Source organism: Perca flavescens, chromosome 3 (genome assembly GCF_004354835.1).
Source record: "Perca flavescens isolate YP-PL-M2 chromosome 3, PFLA_1.0, whole genome shotgun sequence".
Classification (NCBI taxonomy): Eukaryota; Metazoa; Chordata; class Actinopteri; order Perciformes; family Percidae; genus Perca; species Perca flavescens.
Window position 1 is genome coordinate 22,150,053 of NC_041333.1, and position 20,183 is coordinate 22,170,235.

Here is a 20,183-nt window from a genome sequence, read left to right on the forward strand (position 1 = left end):
ACAGGGACAGGGTGGAGTGAAGTTCAGTTTTTTTTTTGCTGAGTAAAGAGAATCTTGGCAAAATTCATGCAGATTGTTCTAAACACTGAGTGATAATGTGGCAGTGCATCAGTTTTAAACGTCTTACATAACACTATTTGTTCAATGTGTCTGGTAATATCATAAAGTTTGCAGACAACTACAGACAACACAACAAAGTTTGTAGGAAATCGTTTGCTAAAATAGTCAGCCTGGTCTCTAATTAGATCTGTAATTACACAGTAGTAACGCTGAATGATGCGTTCTATAAATCATGTGAAACAGGAGGCCGGGGTCACATGACTTAAAAGTCTGATGTTGTGATCACATGGTGGTTGGGTGTGTTCGTTTGGCTCGTATTGAAATGCAATCTGTTAGGAGAGAAAGTTTAATTTCAACATTTTTGTCTTAATTAACTATCACCACCTTGACTTTAACAAACAAAGGTTGCTGTGATAATTTATTTTCTTTGCTTAACCTTAGAAAAAAATGCCTTTTTTGAAGTTGTTTTAGTGCAGTAATACTCTACGTATGGCAGGTTGATATTCATGTGTATATAAGCGTAACTCAAATGTGTATACCCAGGGGTACCATACCATACACAGGGGTGAATAAGTATTACCGTCCTTTACTTCAGTAAAAGTAGCAATGACACAGTGTAGAAATACTCTGTTACAAGTAAAAGTTAAACTTTACTTAAGTAAAAGTATGTAAGTATTTTCATCAAACTTAAGAATATCAAAAGTAAAAGCAGTCATTGTGCAGTAAAATGGTCAGTGTTTCATACATGAGGTTTATGGATTAATATTACTGCTGCATTATTGTGTGTTACATTTAACTGCTGTAAGGTTGTGCTGATTTTAACTACTTTCTATACTGTTGAGTAGTTTAAACTACAGTAATGTGTCATGTTATGTAAGATCATCATATGATTGTAGCATCACTGTACTGTGAGAACCATGTATCTCTAAAAAGTCAACTTTTCATGAAAAAACCGAACTAACAAACTGATCTTGTCCGGCCCTCAGCTTGTCCCAGGTGGACGCATGGTGCAGGCTGTTCCAAGGAATGTGACTGTTTTCAAGAACATTCCACTGGCTGTGACCCAAAAACAGGAAGCTGTTTCTGTAAGGCTGCATACCACGGCCCACAGTGTGAGAAAGGTATAAACACTTCACAAAACATCTGTCTCATTTATTCAACTATACAGCCTCAGCACGCAGCTTCCGATCCTCGGAATAAAATGGTTAAGGTTCGTGTTTAGTTACATTTTATCCACACATTTTTAGGTCAACTGCCTAACTTGCACACAAGTTGATTCAGTGGACATATTACTACGGTTGACCATTTCACTGCTTTGAACATCATAAAGATCTGAGTGTATTTCTTGGTGTAGTAAAAGGTCTATAGTTGCAGTAATGTCAGTATAGCTGAAGGGAAATACACCTGCGGCCATGCTGCTTCCTTGCACAGCAGTTTTGATGTAATGGTCTATAATGGAAAAGCAGTTTAAGAAGTTGCTGTGACTCTTAGAGACAGAATTAAGTCAAATAATAACTTGCCTGTCTGGAAGGGCCCATCCTGCATAGTTTCACAAAATGTTTGGAAATGTGCTTTGAAATTGTCCTTTAATCTTTCCACTTTTGTTGTGTATTAGAATGTGCGCATGGCTTCTTTGGTGCACGCTGTGAGCAGCCATGTGACTGTCCAGGTGGAGGGTCATGTGACCCCAGGACCGGAGAGTGCAACCAGCGATGTCCTGCAGGCTTTTATGGAGATAAATGTCAGTTAGGTGAGACAAAAAGCTGCTTTTAACTATGTGATAAGGTACAAGTGAAAAGGAATGTAAGTGTAAGGAGCACAGTCAAGTAAAATTTCTTTCAAGCATCTGGCATACATCATGAGATCCTTTTTTACCTTTCAAATATCTTACAGTGAACACAGAACTGCTAATGTATGATGTCCCCCCCACTCAAAGCTTGACTCCACAGCGCTCTCATGTGGCCATAACCTTTATAGTAAAGGATCATTGTCTCACTATAAGCATGTGTTTGGATATGTGAAGTACGTGGGCTTGCACACTGACACATGCGCCTGCATGTGTGGTTATTGTTTGCATACTTCATGCTTGTTTGAGTGCCCTTTCTGATGTCAACACAAGTTTTTATGGATGAGTTTCTGAATTTCTCCACCTTTGTCACTAAATTGTGCCTATGAATCTTTCTTAATTCTTTCATTTTCAATTCATTTTCTGCTGCCTTTGATGGATTGGGTGGATTTAGTGGATTAAATAAATAACGCTTTCTTTTTTAATTCAGCTGGCCAGTAAAGGTGCTCTTTTTATTACTAACTGTACAACCAAAACATTAGTGTGCCTCCACATCAGGGTGTCCTCTGGCTGTTTACTCTGCTGATTGATGGAAAGCTCAACCCTCTGTCTTGGGCTCTAAAAGTGATATTGAATATTGTTCAGGAACCTCTGGTAAAAACATGACTTTGTGTCTCTGTGGAGTGGACTAAGATAACACAGCAGAGTTACAGTATGTCAGCACTAATGCACAGTCCAGGCCTGGGCTTGCTGAGTTTGTCAAAGCCAAATAAAAAAAAAATAAAAAAGTAATCCACATTTTCTGGATTGTATTTATCTGACGTTGCAGGCCAGGTCATGACAGCGGTAATTTACTTCAGTTACTACTGCAGAGGCTATTTGGCAGAGGCTGAATAGATAAACAGAAAATGATTGAGTATCTCTAAAACTTCCCTTCTGCAGTTCTCTTTTTGCAATGTTTTGCAATCCCGTCTTGTGCTTTGTGTGTGTGTTACACACTGTGACTGTCGTTGCCGTTTTTAATGTTTTAATCTGTTGTGTTGCTAGGCTGCCAATCATGGAACTATGGCGAGAGCTGTCGTCTGACCTGCGACTGTGAAGGAGCTCCTTGTGATTCCGTAACTGGACAGTGCATCTGTCCTTCTGGAAAGACAGGACCCTCCTGTCGCAAAGGTAAATTAATTTTGTATGCTTTTTATGTTCCATTAAATTCTGAATTAGTTTTAGAAGATGTTAGCCTAAGTATGTTGTGGCAGACTGTAGAAATTGTGATGACATGCGATTAAGATTGAGGACATGTGTGCACTCACTGAACTCAGGATTGTCATTAGCCCACTGAACTGCCAGAATGCATTATTTGGTGCCTATCTAAACCAAACCTTTAGGACTTTACAGAGAAATAACTAACATAAGTGGCTTACTGCTCACTTAAACAGAAATATACTTGTTGCTCCACAGACTGCCCTGATGGATTCTGGGGGTTGATGTGCCAGTCATCTTGTCCTAACTGTGGGATTAGAGGCACCTGCAACAAGCAGACTGGTGTGTGTGACTGCAAACCAGGCTTCACTGGCAACCTCTGCCAAAATGGTGAGTTTTATTCCTATTGAGACTCAAAAAAAAAACATTTTGAATGTGATTTTGTAGACTTTTTAGGACCATTAATTCAGTATGTCTCAAATAAATACATTTAACAATAGTTGAATGATTGTTTTAACTGATATATTGCAATGTGTTTTAGTGTTTAAAGCAATCTGAATGTTATGTTGTGTACAGAGTGTCCCCCAGGTTTCCATGGACCAGGCTGTTTGATGCGCTGCTCATGTCATCCTGATGCCACTTGTGACCCACAGACTGGACGCTGCATCTGCCCTCCTGGCAAAAGAGGCCATGACTGTGCAACATGTAGGAACTGTAATTATTCTTATAAAAATGATAATGCAAGACTATACATATCTCTCACTGGAACATTTTTCTGACCTTCATAGCATGTGAATCCGGTTACTGGGGCCAAGAGTGCCTCAGTAAGTGCGAGTGCAAAGAGATCTGTCTGGGCTGTGACCCGGTCACCGGTCAGTGTTCGTGTGAAGCCGGCTTCACCGGTGACCACTGTGAAAAGAGTAAGTTAATTTCAAGTTTTAAAATATATAGTTTGGTAACCACTGCCACCATGGGGCGATTGTCACTTATGACATCTTTTGAGCTCATTTACAATCCTGAAAGCAATTTCCTTGATAGTTTAATTTAGTTTTATTTTAGTAATTTTTTATTTTTTACAGGGACTTTATATACTAAATACATTGAGTAGCTTATATAAAGCTTATGGGATGTACCTACAGGAACTACATTTAGTACCAAACATGTTGCCTATTCCATGTGACCTGAGACTGAATTTCTTTAGCCAACTACATTTGCTTAAATGCTTAAGATTTAAGATATTGTTTTGCTAAATCACTCTTGATCTCTCCCTCATATGTTCACTGTTAGAGTGTATGGCTGGCAGTTATGGGCAGGGGTGTGCCCAGCAGTGCCAGTGTCAGAATGAGGCCCTCTGCGAACATGTGAGTGGAGCCTGCACGTGTTCACCTGGATATGCTGGCACCTACTGTGAAAAAAGTAAGATTTATTTTGTTTGTAATTAGTGACTATATTATACTATTCCTGATGGTATCTTGTGTGAGAAAAGTGAAGCTATACAAACTTTTCTGTTATATGTGTAGTCACTTTAACTCCCTTTGGCACTTTTTATTAAACTCTTAGGAACAAGGTTAATATGAATGCACATAAGGGTATATTTTAGTTGACATTACCAATCTTAATACACTAGAGGGCGCCACAGGACATTCTTAAGATTGTTTTATTTCTTCCACAGTTTGAGTGAATCATCACACAGATTCAATGAATCATCAGATTGTCCATGTAATGTCATAAGCAAAACCATTTTAAAACCACACAAATCAAAAGATATAATTTGTATTAGTCATTCTGGGGTAGATGGACTGTATTTCATAGGTTGCACTCTTTTCAAGCATCCTGCAATAGGAAACTCTTCATGTTACAAATATTCTTCTCATCATTGGGATATTTTTATTGAACTGCAAGACATACCAACAGTCCAAGCGTCTTAACAATGTAATAGATTTGTTCTTGATTATAGTCTTTTGACTTGAAGTGGCCTCATGTTATTACAAATTGTAAGATTTAGTGTAAGTGTACTACCAGCAGGCCCAGAAATTCATACCACCTCCTTAGTACACTGGGCATCGTAAATCATGGCCATGTCACACTAGAACAGAGCTTCACATCCCTAGTCATAACAGTCTAATGGCCTCAGGGTAGACGTCACTCTGATTGGACATTGCTGTGGAAATAAGGCTATCGGTCTGACCAGATTCTGTTTTCTGAAGGCCCTTTCTCCTCAAACAGAGGTGTCCAGTTTCTTCGTCTTCTGTTGGGCCTCTTCCTTCAGGAGAAGTCAGGAAGAGGCCTGTGCTGTGAGAAGGACCAGATCTCTCTTAGTTCATCTGTTTCACAGAATTAAAATGGAAAGAGAGGACTTTCTTTTTTAGTGTTTGATTGTAGGTGGGCAATTTCCGTCCACACACCGGTTTTCATCATGTTATTCATGGAAACACTCAGAAAGCGTGTTACTATGGCAAAATGCATAGTTTCATTGAGCATTCATGTGGTTGATGCTAAACATTTCAGTGGGGTTTTGTCAGAGGAAACGAGCTATTGTGCTGACATGGGTCCTACACACCAGACCACTTCTTCCATTAACGTGGATTGTGCTCCATGTTCTGGTCTGCAGCTTTGATGTTTGCATCAAAATAGTTCAATCGGTCGCAGTAAAAAGAACTTTGGCATTGAACATCCGCGTTATTGTCGAACAAACAGGGTTGTTTTGTTGTTGTTGTGTTGACCTCTTTCAGTGTATAGAGCCTGAATGGCACCAGGAAGTTCTATTCTGTGTTCTCTCTCTATCCGCTCTATTTCTGTAGTCTGCTCTCCCCGGCTGTGTGGTCCCTGGACCTGCTTTATGGGCTGACAGCAGTGGCTCTTACACAACCAGGGATCTGGAAATAATCCTCCTGTTTTAAAGAGCTCATTTAGTCTGGAGATGGAGTCTTTCAGTGATGGCACAGTGTGTGTGTGTGTGTGTGTGTGTGTGTGTGTGTGTGTGTGTGTGTGTGTGTGTGTGTGTGTGTGTGCGTGTGCGTGTGTGGACCGAATCCTCTGTGCCTATACCCATAAACAAAGAGTCAGAGGGAAGAGTCTTCACTTACAAACACTTGCAGACACTGTCCTAATATCAGATGACATATTGCTGCTCTTTGGTTAAAATGGAAACCAGTCGCCCCCTGCTGGCATAAACAAATAATATATTGTGTATTTCAGAGTTGTCGGTATATCCCCTGAAGATTTACTGTATAGAGTTTGTGTGCTGCAGTGAACTTTGTCTGCTGCATTTGAAAAGGAAGAAAAGTGTTTAAACATGTTGAGGTGATTACTCTGTGAAGACCTAATTGAAAGGCAAGATCACTCATCTGAGATGCTTTATATTTCTTTTTTTACAGGGTAGATGCGTTGAGCCCCTGTCATTGGTAAAGAAATGTTGTTTCAGAGTAACATTCCTGAAACAATTTTCCACAGAGACAGAAAGATGTTGCTATGGTGTCAGCAATTATCATAACAATAAACAACAGACAGTAAGCCAGTGACTTTGCTACGGTCCTAATGTACAGCTGGTTTGAAGTGACAGCATCCTCAGTGGGCTGGCTTTAATAACATCACAGCCTAACCACTACAGAGGCAGGCGAAGACGTCACGCTGTCAGCGTGGGAACACAACGATGGTCATGCCAAAAACTGCTGAGCAGGAAGGATACTTTTCCCAATTTGAGACCTTCAGGGAGAATAAGGAAGAGTGGACAGCATCATCATTTGGAGCAGGAGAAGGAGGGTATGATGCATAAAGTGTAGGGAAACACCCTCAGTACTGTGGCATTTAGGATACACAATCAGAACACAGAAAACAGAAGAGAGAAATGTCTTCAATGGATGTCAGTCACTTGAACTTGGGCAGCGTTCTTATAAATAAAAACCAGAATGGTAGAACATTTGCTATTGCAGCAAAATACAACTATTATACTGGAGTTAGGCTGTGATCTCTTCAGTGACAAATTGAGCGATCAAAAATAGGCTTTGAATAAACAGTCATTCTTTCCTGCTCTGGTGAAGTCATGCTTACAGACAATATTTACATCCCAGTAGTGGAGAGGCTTATTCATCCCCCTGCCTCTGGCTAGGTTCTTGTGGATGGGAGGCACTATGTTTACCAAACTCTCTGAGTGTCAATTGACTATACACACTAAAACAATCTCTCTGGCTCTCCTTCAGAATGGGAATATCCTCGCATAAGCAGTGATACTGTAGGTATGTGTGCATGTGTGTTGGGGGGGCACAGTAACCTGGCTTTGTTTTCCTATGTATTGGTGGGGCCTGTTGACTCAGCAGGTGCTCTAATTACCAGCTCTCTGTGCCCCCTCTACCCCAGAAAAGGAACGGCCTTCGAGCTGCCGTTGACTTTGATGTGGCCCAGATCCACCACACATGTGGGACATGAGCTCACTTAACGAATGCAGACGCTCTGCAGATGAACAGCCGCAGCGTGGTACTGCAACTTGATATTGGTATTTTCAGTAGGTGGTAAGACAGTGAGGGAAAGTAGGAGGAGGAGAAGAGAGCGAGAGATGGGGAAGAAAAAGAAAAAAAAAAAAAAAAAAAAGTTTAAAAGAAAGTTGGCATCTAAACCTTTTCCTCTCCTCTTCTGTGAAGCTGCCAGTTCTAACCAGTCGGATGTTTTATCTTGGCCCACAGTGTGCCCGGACGGCTTTTACGGTCTTGACTGTGGCCAGATGTGCGAGTGCAGGAACGGTGCCCGCTGCCACCACATCACAGGAGCTTGTCTATGCACCGCCGGCTGGGCAGGACCACACTGCATTCTGGGTAATGGAAGCCACATCATTAAAACGGGGTGTGAGGGAGGCCCTCACTGCAGCCCATCACGACATCCTCCCCTTAAACACAACTGTGTTTGTGAACAATTATCTCTATAATGAGACATTGCCAATTACTTTTTTTAGGGATGGGTGAGGGTGGAGAAAGTAGGGACAAGAGTGCCCTCTGGCATACACAGTTTAATTGAGGTCTATTCTGGATAAATGCACCCACACATTTATAGCGATCAACATTAGGAAAGAGAGAACATAACTCGGAAGACTCTTTAGTAGCTAACCAATCTGTGTTCTCATGCTAAAGTTTCATGCCGTTGTTTTAATGAATCCAGTGAAATGCCCACTAAAGTTCTTAGTCTGTCATTCTGCAGTCTTATTCAAGACTTTCCTCTTGCCACAGCCATTTTGTGGTCCTAACTACTAGAGCCAGAGTCAGCAGAAAGCCACTTGCATGACTTAATGATGCATCTCTGTCATTAGCGCACTTTCCTCTTTCTTAGACTCCAAATGTCATCTTGGACTTTGTATCATTTAAGAGAAGTTTACAGTATGTGTGCTATGTCCTTGCACTCTAGTCTCATACTTTTACAGCAAGTACAGTTGCATTTGCATTTTAAGTTAATTATGAATATGGTGTGCATGCGTGCGTGTGATTGTGTACTTGTGTCTCTGTGGTTTGTGCGGGTAGAATGCCCAGACGGTCATTTTGGGGAGCAGTGCAGTCAGACCTGTGAGTGTCAGAATGGAGCCAGGTGTGACCACGTCACCGGGCATTGCAGCTGTGCGGCTGGGTGGACTGGAGTCAGCTGCCAACTGCGTGAGTAGCTCATCACTGAAGTAGCTAATCAGTCAGCATGACAAACCCTGTCAAAGGTTTTGCTGCTGTTTTAAAGGGCAACACCAGTGGGTTTGTATGTTTAAGCTCATGTACTGAACATTACTTATACTTTAACACACACACACACACACACACAACTGTTTAACAAAGCATGCTGCTGTGTTTTGTAAAGTTGAACGTATTTTGTCTGCTGTTACAGGCAACCAGTGGTTTTAATTCATTTTCTTGTGATAGATCAGTTAGTTGACTCTTTAAACTTGCTTGACAAAATTATTTCAGACAGATGTTAGTTTTGTTTACACAACTTAAGCAATTAAAAAAAAAAAAAAAAAAAAAAAAGTATGATAGTTTATTTTTGTATTTTACAGAAAATAATGGATATCAATGACTGCCTGAAAATGTTGGAAAAATACACTCACAAAGACAATCTACAACTGTATATTCTTTATTAAAATAAAATGGTCAAGCAAAAACTGTAAGGTAGAAATGTTGCAGTCTAGGAGACACAAATTGGAAACACGCTGTATGGTCCTTTAAAGGCACTATTCAAATCATAATATCAGAAGTTTGAGATCAGTAGATAAAACCCTTAGTTTCTTGCATTGGTATAAAAACAGTGTACACAAAAATGAAAAAACCCACCTCAGGAGTCAAAATATTGTGATAGTTGCAGGTTTACTTATCAAATGTATGTGGACAGTAGGTCTCCTAATTGTCGACTTTCTGCCGTCTTGTGTGCAAACCCGTACACTAACACCTTATGATGATAGGTGATTAATAGACATGACCACTGGGTACGGAGATAGACTGATGGACATACTGTTGGATAGGGTCTTATTATATAAATTCTATTTCATAATCAATGTCACATTGATACATATATTTTCATTACTAAACTTTTATACAATTGTCTACATTATTTTCTTAATCTTTATGTCATTAACTCTCTATAACGTACTGTGTTTGTGTGTGTGAGTTCAGCCTGTCCTGCAGGACAATATGGGGAACACTGTTCGGGTCAATGTCTGTGTCAAAACCAAGGCTCTTGTGATAGCATGACCGGCCAGTGCTCCTGCCCGCCTGGCTGGACTGGAGCCACCTGTGAGTTAGGTGAGTCCTAGAAACAAATGACCCTTAAAACCCTTTTGTATTTCTGAAATAAATAACTTCTTGAATGCAACTACCATCTGAGGTTTCCTTTCCCTCTCTCCTAGAGTGTGAGGAAGGACGTTTTGGAGAGAACTGTACCCAGGCCTGCAGCTGTACGAATGGAGGGAAATGTGACAGAGTGATAGGAAGATGTGTGTGTCTGCCTGGTTGGATAGGAAAGCTCTGTCAGTCAGGTGACTTTACATCAGCACTGTTGCATCACAGCATATCAGTTCATATTTTGCCTTTTTTCCCCTCCCCCGTCACCTGTCCCACTGAGATGTACAGATACATAGCTTGCCAGCAGTTTCGGTGCTACATTTGATAACACTTCTGTCAAGCAGCAGCAGCAAAACAAAAGTGAAGCTCTACTTACTCCTGCGATCATAAAAACTTGCTGTGTCAAAACAAGTTGTGCAATTAGCCTAATAAGGATAAAAAGTGGACTTTTCAAAAAGTGTTTTTCTCAGACTCGATTGTTGTATACTGAACACGGAAGTTTGTGTGTTTTGTCTGAAGCCTGTTCTAAGGGATTCTTTGGAGATGGCTGTGAGCAGAGCTGCGACTGTGTCTATAGTTCCAGTTGCAACCATGTGACAGGCCTCTGTGAGTGCGAGCCAGGCTGGAGGGGAGCCAGGTGTGACAAACGTGAGTGTGTATAGGACTGAGGAAATTGCAACAGAATGAAAGTGGCAATGAGGCGAGCTTTGAACATGAGTAAACTGACTGATGTGTGTCTGCATGCGTATGTGTACTCCCAGCCTGCCTTCCGGGGTCCTACGGTGCTTCCTGTGTCCAACGGTGTCGGTGCCATGCTGGAGTGTCCTGTCACCATGAGACGGGGAGTTGTGGCTGCCCAGCTGGACTCACGGGGCCTGGCTGTGAGAAACGTAAGAATAAGTAGTATAAAGATTTGAGGCTTTTTGATTTGTTCAACTATAAAAAAGGTAAACTCAATTCTTAACATCTTTGGAAATGTAGCACAAATGTCACTTATGTATAACTAGTTACTGAGAAAGCCTTGGCACATGGCTAATATCACGGTCACGCATTTAAAACCACTTGACTGACATATGTGCCTTGTTGATAGAAACACTGTTCCCCCGAAACACACCACTCCCATCAGGAAGGAAAGGCATCATGGGAGTGAAGTGATCACCAAGAATCATTCTGTTAATACTGATTAAAAATTTCCCCTGGTCCTCCTGGGAAAGATTACCATTTATTCTATTCCAGGAAATGCACTTTACAGAGGCACTAAACCCTCACTGTCACAGGACTTTATGCTAATGTTTCATTATTTAGACCGCGCCCTTTAGGACTGTACACGAGCAGCTTCGCTCACCACTCCTTTTACCTCCCCCCCACCACCACCTCAGCTCCCTTCCTCTCCTCACACACTCCCCAGACATCTGATAAATGTTACACACCAGTTGCCAAGTAAAACAGAAGGCATTGTTTTTGTCTCCTCGGCAGCGGATAAGGGCCTTTGGAAGGCAGACATGCATAATGACAGCGCCGTAATTGCCGCTTTAGTCTGGAGTCCTTTCTTATCTGTCCCCCATGCTGCCTGACTGAGTAGCGGAGTGCTGCGGTCTCACCAGAAAACATGTTCGGTTCACAGATTCATCTTGTTGGCCACGACTGATTGTCTGTGGACTCTGTTCATTATTGTGATGAGCGTTTATGTATGTACTATGCAGAAAGGGTGTGAGAAAGAATGTCCCTCTGCGTCCACCGGTGATTGAACACCAGGGAAAGTTGTTGAGTTTGGTTTGTTACAGTAAATCCTGAATGTCCCAGTATGTTCACAGAGTAATCGGAGGAAGGAAAGCAAAAAGTCTCTTTGTTCCCACAAACTACTGTAACGTTTATATTTTTTGCCCCAGAAAGATTTATATCACTATCGTACCAGTTACACTTTATCACAGTTATGTAAAAAAAAAAAAAAAAAAAAAAAAAAAAAAAAAAGTTATTCTAATCAAATAACCCCACTTTATTAGCTAGCTAATATAAAGAAAAGCCTGATATTTGCATGTTTTATAATTTGATTAGAAACATTACAAATCAATATTGGATTTTGAAAAATACTAGTTAGTACTAGTTGCACACCTGGATTTGGGGATTTAAAGCCCAGATTGGTGCAGTGTTGCAGCAAGGTTGGTCCTCATGGAAGTTTCTCCCTTCTCCATATAAGATCTCTGGAGCTCAGGTAGAGTCAACTTTCTTACCCAGGGCATTCTCCCTCAGTTTGGCAGGGTGGCCATCTTTAGGAGAGCTCTAGTTGTTCCAAACTTCTCCCATTTAAGAGGTCATTGTGCTCTTGGAAACCTTCAATGCAGCAGACTTTATTTTGTAGCCTTCCCCAGATCAGTGCCTCAATACAATTCTGTCTATGAGCTCTGCAAGCAGTTCCTTCCACCTCATGACTTGATTTTTGCTCAGATAGACACAGTCAGCTGTGAGACCTTTTATACACAGGTGTGTGCCTTCCCAAATCATGTCCAATCAACTGAATTTACCGCAAGTGGACTCCAATCAAGGTGTTGAAACATCCCAAAGATGATCAAGAGAAATGGGAGCCACCGGAGCGAAACGTCAAATGTTGTAGCAAAAGGTCTAAATACTTCTGTCATGTGATATTTCAGGTTTTTCTTTTTAATAAATTTGCACACATTGCATAATTGAGTGTAGATTGATGAGGTAACAATGAATTCAAACCATTTTAGCAAAAGGATGCAACACATCAAAATGTAAAAATCACTGAAGGGGCCTGAATACTGAATGACTGTATATGTATTAACAAGAGCCATTGATTCTAATACAGGTCATTTATTGAACAGTGTGTTTTCAAATCACCTATGCATCTACAGCATGGGTTTAGGAAAACTTTTTTTCTTTAATTTCCCTGCAAATCGTATGCCTACTTCTTTCTAAATCTGATCAAATGGCCCCACTGTTGTGTATATATGATATATTTCTGGATGTATCATCTTAGCCTGTCCTGCTGGCATGTTCGGGCAAAACTGCAGCCATCTGTGCCAATGTTCAGGAGACCAAGAGCAGTGCCATCCCGTGACTGGGAAATGTAGCTGCTTACCTGGTTACTACGGGGCACGCTGCGAGATACGTAAGTACACTGATGATTATCTGCTGTCAGTTTGGACTAATATGAGGCTTGGCTAATATGCCTTTAGTTAAACATGGTGTTGTGTGGGAGAAATGTGGTAGCAGTGTACATATGTGGCCCCATTTATAGATTTTAATTGATGTCAAAGTCATTGTTTGTGATTGACTGTATAATATTCATATTTTTAAATAAAATAAATAACCTTCAAATCTCAGTTAAATAACATAACAACAATGACCTTGTTCCCGCTTTTTCATTCTCTTTCCATCTCATCACTATGGTTTGTCTCCAGGATGTCGGGCAGGGACCTTTGGGCCAAACTGCAAGTCCAGATGCAGCTGCATCAATGGTGGTCGCTGTGACTTCAGGACTGGGACTTGCTACTGTCCTCCTGGCTTCATTGGAGCTGACTGCAGCTCAAGTGAGTCAAGAAACCTCCCACCTGTTTGCACTCTAGAATGAAAAAGAGTCTTTTTTTTTGTGTTTTAACCGTGTCATTTCAGCCTCCTTGTTGTATTAGAAAATGCTGGTCAAAAACGACTGAGGCGACCCACAAGGCCTCTAAACGTTTGTGTTAATAAGGATGTTATTATTTCCACAGGTTGTCCAAGTGGGTACTATGGGAAGGACTGTGCTAAGCTATGCTCCTGTGGGGAAGGAGGACAATGCCACTCCGCAACTGGGAAGTGTATTTGTCCCCCTGGTAGAATAGGACAGTCCTGCCAACAAGGTAACGCTAAACTGATGTCTTTGTTTGTTTTGATCAGCTATATCACACCAGTCCTTGTTGTTTATATCACTCAACATTATAAAGCTTACTTGGTGCTAAAATCAATATCAAAATCCAATATAAAAGCAATGTATTTGCAGTGGTTAAGATATACAGTAGTGATAATTGGTCAAAATAGCAAATTTGTTAAACATTAAAACAAAAATACTATTAACAATAAATGCAGGTTTTTGTGGGGTTTTGGTATTAGACTGTTTTTTTTGAACTACTAAATTGCAAGAGGCGATTCATTGTTCAACTTTGAGTACAACGTATCACAGATATCAAACATGGTTTGTATCGAGGTTTTTATCTTTTACCCTTCTCTTGAGTATACAAAAGGTTACCACAGAGGCTGACGTGCATCAGTGGGAACCACTGGCCCTAATGAGTTCTTCAGAAATAGGAGGCCTTACTAGAAAGTGAGAAACATGCACTAAAACAAGGGAGCATTTCTCAACATTTCTCACTGTATATTTAAGTAACAAATTCTCCATTTCCTTCGTGTGAGGCCTCCGATGATCACAGGACTGTTTTCCCGGGAAACAGAGGCAGAGTTAGGCTTTCTTAATCTCTCCCTTTATCAGCAATTCAGCTTGATTGCAAGTGGGGATTTCCATCACTGCTTGCGCTAAATGTTCTCTTCTTTAGCCTCCTGCATGTACTTGGACATACCACCTCTTAAGTTCCTCTAGTTGAATGTTTACAGAAACCTATAAGTAGCTCGTTCTCTGTGTTCCGTGTCGCTGGATTTGGCAAGGAAGCAAATAAATAAACAGGAAAAATCAAAGACTGCTTGCTTATTGTTTTCCCAATCTAAATTACCCAGAGAAACATGATTATTCTTTTATATCAGGGCCAAATTAGACTACTTTGCCATCTCTTTAATGAACTGTTCGTTAAATAAACATGAATGTGGGTTGTGCAATCTTGTATAAGTGTGTGTGAAAGAGATGGATAGACACTTTGTGACGCTCTGTGTGTTGTCTGTGTGTTACACCCATTGGTGTGATTGCTGAGTAGAACAGAAAGGCCTGTAGTTCATGTCTTGTCCTGATATTTCCTGAATGTTTCTCAAGCATGTCCTAGGGGGCGCTACGGCCTGCAGTGCAGAAACACATGCGGCTGTCAGAACGGGGGTCTGTGTGACCCAGCCGACGGGTCTTGCAAGTGTGGACTGGGCTGGATCGGACGCCGCTGTGACACTGGTACGACTTCACAGGCAATAGACCCAACAGAAAATAATCAGAACTAAACAAAACGGTATTCAGCTCATGGGAAATCGCAAAACAACAACAAACAACAGAACTGGTAGAGCAAACTCTGCTGAACGTTGGAGTTGTTTACCTCCTGCTATCAGATGATCCACTTCAGTTGACAGTTAAAAAAAAACACTTCTCAATCCTCACTTATACCTCCCATTTTTCTTCCGTTTTATGTTATTTCTGTTTTTTTTACAGCTAACAAATGGTAATAATAGGCGATCAACCAATATGACCCACTATTATAGTAGAGTTTTGTTATTGATCGTATGTCAGCTTTATTAAAATTTTCCATATATAAATCATATTTGCACATTCTCATAATAAGATTTCTGCTAAACTATGTTGCCTTTAATCACAGTTTCTTCATAAAAAACAGCTATGTTTCAACTTAGATTGTGTGTGTATTTCCAGCATGTTCACAGGGAAAATACGGGGTTGATTGTGTACAAGACTGTCCATGCCTCAACAATGGGACCTGCGACCGTTTTACTGGTACCTGCAGCTGTACTGCTGGATACTACGGCCACTCCTGTCAACACAGTATGCAAACACTCACTTGTAATATAAAAGGGAAACTTGGTGATAAGGTTGCCAGTGGCCTCACTGACATTTCTGTAAAAGTTCTCCTTGTGAAATATGTGTCTGTCACTTGAACTTTGACACATGATTACATGACCATTTTAACCATAAGCTGAAACAAGTAGTCTTCACCTAAATTCAGTGTCTTGTGTCTCTCTTAGGATGCTCATCTGGGTTCTTTGGAGTGAACTGTGCCCATACGTGTGACTGTAAAGTGGGGCAGGCATGTAACCATGTGACAGGCCAATGTGTGTGCCCACCTGGGTACAATGGTCCCCAATGCCAAAGACGTAAGTACAATAATAATACAGTATATGACTATCGAAAAGGTTAACTATCAACTAAAATTCATACAATTACTAGTAATATTTTCAGTGGGCTGCCAGAAGTGTCAAATGGTTCAAAAATAATTAAATGTATAATGAAATTGATTGATTTTGATTGGATGAAACTAATTTGAAGATAATATATACCTCATCTTTCAAGTATTTTATAGTTTAGGATATGGCACCACAAAGACAGAAACACTATTAAGCACATTAATTAACAGACACCTGGATGCCCAGCTGCAATAAGGCATGGGCAGAGCATGCGCACACATGAATAGGAGATCTCCCCCTAAAAAAAATGAGTTTGTGTGAGTGTGTTCTGGCAGGCAGACAGACAGGCTAGTAGGTAGGTGGGCAGGCAAACAGCCTAGTTATTTGATGAGAGACAGGTGTTTCCCGACTGCTTAATGTGTTCCTGTTACATCCTTGTGCCCTCCTGCCTGCTCGCAGGGCTCTCAGCCACAGTGTGAGCGCCTAAATGGCCACTTCTGTCCCAGCAGGAGATATGACTGAGCATTGCCGAGCAGCTGTAAGGCAGCGACAGGCTCCAGAGACAGACCTCGCTCTTATCTAGTTGCCTATATGCATGTAACAGTTAATTGTTATATTTTGTATTTTCACAGGCATTAAAATAACTATCAAAACACAAAAGTAGATCTTAGTGCAAAGCCTACCTTTTCCTATCTAAAAAAAAGCAAGTTCCTCAGTGAGCCAGTAGTCCATCCTTCTTGCAGTATGTAGGGAAGAGGGTTATGTAATGAATCAAGACAATGCTTACAGCTACAGTAATACAACCATGTATTTGTTTTCAGGGTGTGAATCTGGCAGGTTTGGATTAAGCTGTGGACAGACATGTGACTGTGTTGGAGAGGCCCCGTGTGACCCATCGACCGGACAGTGCCTCTGTCCCGCAGGAAGGACGGGACAGAGATGTGAAAAAGGTAGAGCTCAGCTTGAGGGAACCACACTTCTATTAGCGTAACTAACTAAACTGAATGAAAAATAGATGTTAAAATGCAGTGAGCAGACATTTAGAAAACACCCCCCTCTATCCACATGTGTGTGTGTTGTGCACACTCTTTCCTTTATTTTTTCAAACCCTTCCACTGTCTTTTCTGTCTCAGCCTGTGGTGGAGACCGTTTTGGCCCTGACTGCTCCCTGCCATGTCAGTGTTCCCATAGAGCCCGCTGTGATGGGCTGAATGGGCGATGCCTGTGCCCGCTCACCTGGCTGGGCTCCACCTGTAGTGAAGGTAAACCTATGCGCCCATTGCCACACCTGCACGCACACACCCCGACACACACACACACACACACACACACACACACACACACACACACACACACACACATACACACACACACAAGGTCATGGGCTGTAAAGTTGAACCAGCTTTAGTGAAATACTCTGTCATGAAGTGCGAGAGGCTGAGCCCCATCACTCTGTGTGTCACCCTGTCTCCCTCAATAGCTGCTCCTGTCTCCTGACAGTTATTTTAATCTGCACCCAGCATGGAGCCGGGCTCAAGGCTGTCTTCGTTTTACCTCCTCAAAGCCAAGCACACGGGAGACTACGTACCAGTTACTTCTCCTCCAAAAACCCCAGAACATTTGCTTTTGATTTTCAAATAGTGCTGATGTCTTCATGCTTTTTTTCTTCTTCTCCCTTTTCAGCACTTCTACACCAAACCCCAGGACCGTTGAACTTTTCTGTGTCCCAAAGAAAGAGAAGAGCAGGCAGCAAAACCACATAACCCAAGCAGAGGTGCAAACTCCTGACTGGACGTTCAAACACAGGGCTTGGCTCTGTCAAGCATTACTCAGATCATCTTGGTAAAGGTGATGTTAGTAATATTATGTTTTTGTGAAACTGGTACTCAGCTGTCAGAAACTGGCACTGCATCACTGAGCCTGGAGCTCGAGGTAATCACCCAGTAGACCTGGCATATGAGGGGCCCTCAAAGGACCATAAACTCTTAACCCACCCCAGGACTGTCTAAGATTTAAAGTCCAGGGTTACACAGACTTCTTAGCAATACCCATAAATACCTGCATCCCATTTGTGACTATTGCTGATGGAAAGAGGTTAATTTGCTTTTCAGTTTTACATTTAATGTGCTGTTATACGTAAGACGTGACTGAATCTGATACTTTCTTGTCACTGGAGAGACTTCACAACCAATGTATTTACGTGTCCACAAAAAAAACTTGATGGTTAGCATAACAGAATGCCAAAGATACAGTATTTCTGGTGAAATGTAAATGCCTCTTTACTTACACTAACCACACCAAGATCCACGCATACAGGGACTGCAGGCAGGTGAGCTACAAAAATATGGTCCAATAGAAGAGCCATAAATGTTGAGGCAGGGGATGTTTCAAAATAAAAATGACCTCTGGACATATTTTGAAATATAATAACATACTCGGCTTTAAATGATCATTTAATATCTGGTATGCTTTTTTCACAAAAAGTTCAATTACTTTATTAAATGACATACTACTGTTTTTCCAGAAGTTCAGAATCTATTAATTGCAAAGATGCAAAAAAAAACAGTGTTTGAATCCTCATCAAGACTTTATGTACTTCACTTCCATCATAGTGACCCACGAAACACTGAAAAGGCCTAGGGAGGGAATCGTATCACCTTATGTGTGTGTTTATTCCCTTTAATTTGTTTCTAAAATATTGTGTTTTGATTTCACATTTAGCCTTGTATTCTTTGTGCAATTGCACCATTTCCCAAAAGAAAGTAACTTGGATCATTGGATAGTTGGTTTACAAATTATTCTGAACAGATTTTTTAGCTATGGGACTCCTTCACAAGAAAAGATTAACTTAACTTATTTTATTGTCCATACACCTTTTACAAACGTCCATACAGAGATTGTCATCCATAAGTTATTTCAACATGGCTCATGGAATCTGAATGAGCAACCTTCATTACCAGCATTACTAACACTCTTCATTCATTAGCATTGATCATGGGTTTTATTATTGCAGTGCGGTGTGCTGATCGCGGAAGACTGCAGGTAAACCTTGCACACATTGCACTTCTTTCAGATCTGTGTTGATTGAGTCAGCATCAGATACAGAGTTTGGGAGTCTTATAGAAAATAATCAAATTGATGTTAATACTTCTGCTACTTGTTCTGTGGTACCTGTAGACATTTCTATGGCCACACAATATTAAAAGCCGTTTTTTTTTTTACAACAAGATAATCATACCATATCACTACTGCTATCCTTCACCATACATTTGATTTAAATGAGTGTGTTTCTTTTATGCAAAAAACGTATTTGTATTGTATCTCAGGTCAGTGCCAGTTGTATCTATCGTAACCTACTGTGCTCATTTCCTGACATACCTATGTCAGTGGTGCTACATTGATACATTTTGTTTGTGTAAAATTGATAAACTCAGTTTTTACTGTTGTCTTTTCCACTGTCTTTTTATTTGATCCATGTGTCTTTATCATCTGTGATTGTGCTTTGACTGAATCAAAAGAGAAAAAGAGCCATGATTCAAATTTATAACGACAAAAACATATGTGGACACCTGCTTTTAAACGCCTATTTCTGAATTGTGTGCTTTGAATGCAGCGTTGCATGGTACTGATTTCTATGATCCCTGGGTGGGGTTGAAAGCTGCAGTAAGGTATGGAGGTAGAGAGAAGGGGGAGGAAGGTTCCAGCTGTCATAGAGACCTATGGGATCCTGTGTGTGTGGATATGTCATTGTGCGTTTTTGTGCAAGGCTACTACCAGGCATCTCTCATCAGCCAGAGAAGGGTCAAGCATTAAGGCCATGCCTGCCTCCCTGACAGTAGTCTAAAGTGGGTGGGGGTGTGAGAGGCACCTGTGTGGGGTGTCAGTGTCAGAGAGAGAGCGTGCTCCCCCTGAGGCATTTTTCAAGTGCACTGGAGCATATTCTCCTCTATCGGCCAAAGGCGGCTGTGGGCTGGACGAGGCAGGCAGGTGCCTGGACCAAACATGTACCCCATATCCAGCATCCCCGGGGTGAGTGATGGGTGAACGGTCCCGCTAGCGGAGGACGAAGCCCCCCACACCCACTCTCCGGTGTGGCTGATGGATGGGGGGCAGCTCCAGCTCGCCCTGCGTTGTGACAAGCAGCAGATGTTCTCCAATAATGTTTATTGGCCGGGCCTTCATCTTCAGATGACACACACCTGTTTCCAGTCAAACAGGCCCAGAGAGGCCATCCATCCACAGAGGCCTGGGTGGCCACTGCACCACTAGAT

The 20,183-nt window shown here is 41.4% G+C and overlaps 1 protein-coding gene and 1 long non-coding RNA gene across 3 annotated transcripts in view; one reads left to right on the plus strand and one right to left on the minus strand.

Moving 5' to 3' along the window:
- egfem1 (EGF-like and EMI domain containing 1) overlaps positions 1 to 19,357 on the plus strand; it is a 57,331-nt gene extending 37,974 nt beyond the window's left edge. The window contains exons 17-38 of one of the 2 annotated variants that reach the window (XM_028572928.1): positions 1,047 to 1,181; positions 1,676 to 1,810; positions 2,894 to 3,019; positions 3,305 to 3,436; positions 3,623 to 3,751; positions 3,835 to 3,966; positions 4,334 to 4,462; positions 7,726 to 7,854; positions 8,551 to 8,679; positions 9,682 to 9,810; positions 9,915 to 10,043; positions 10,369 to 10,497; positions 10,611 to 10,739; positions 12,848 to 12,979; positions 13,272 to 13,400; positions 13,581 to 13,709; positions 14,828 to 14,956; positions 15,425 to 15,553; positions 15,754 to 15,882; positions 16,734 to 16,862; positions 17,046 to 17,174; positions 17,596 to 19,357. In XM_028572928.1, coding sequence (XP_028428729.1) covers positions 1,047 to 1,181; positions 1,676 to 1,810; positions 2,894 to 3,019; positions 3,305 to 3,436; positions 3,623 to 3,751; positions 3,835 to 3,966; positions 4,334 to 4,462; positions 7,726 to 7,854; positions 8,551 to 8,679; positions 9,682 to 9,810; positions 9,915 to 10,043; positions 10,369 to 10,497; positions 10,611 to 10,739; positions 12,848 to 12,979; positions 13,272 to 13,400; positions 13,581 to 13,709; positions 14,828 to 14,956; positions 15,425 to 15,553; positions 15,754 to 15,882; positions 16,734 to 16,862; positions 17,046 to 17,174; positions 17,596 to 17,675 — 2,807 coding nt within the window. In that variant the 3' untranslated portion in view covers positions 17,676 to 19,357. Of the gene's footprint in view, positions 1 to 1,046; positions 1,182 to 1,675; positions 1,811 to 2,893; positions 3,020 to 3,304; positions 3,437 to 3,622; positions 3,752 to 3,834; positions 3,967 to 4,333; positions 4,463 to 7,725; positions 7,855 to 8,550; positions 8,680 to 9,681; positions 9,811 to 9,914; positions 10,044 to 10,368; positions 10,498 to 10,610; positions 10,740 to 12,847; positions 12,980 to 13,271; positions 13,401 to 13,580; positions 13,710 to 14,827; positions 14,957 to 15,424; positions 15,554 to 15,753; positions 15,883 to 16,733; positions 16,863 to 17,045; positions 17,175 to 17,392; positions 17,498 to 17,595 lie in introns of those variants that run through there. The other variant, XM_028572929.1, reaches the window with a different exon arrangement.
- On the minus strand, positions 9,130 to 12,305 carry LOC114552263 (uncharacterized). Its single transcript, XR_003692153.1, has 2 exons — positions 11,962 to 12,305; positions 9,130 to 10,728 (listed from the first exon to the last, which is right to left on the minus strand). It is a non-coding gene; the product is annotated as an uncharacterized LOC114552263 (long non-coding RNA).
- Positions 19,358 to 20,183: the final 826 nt, after the last annotated feature.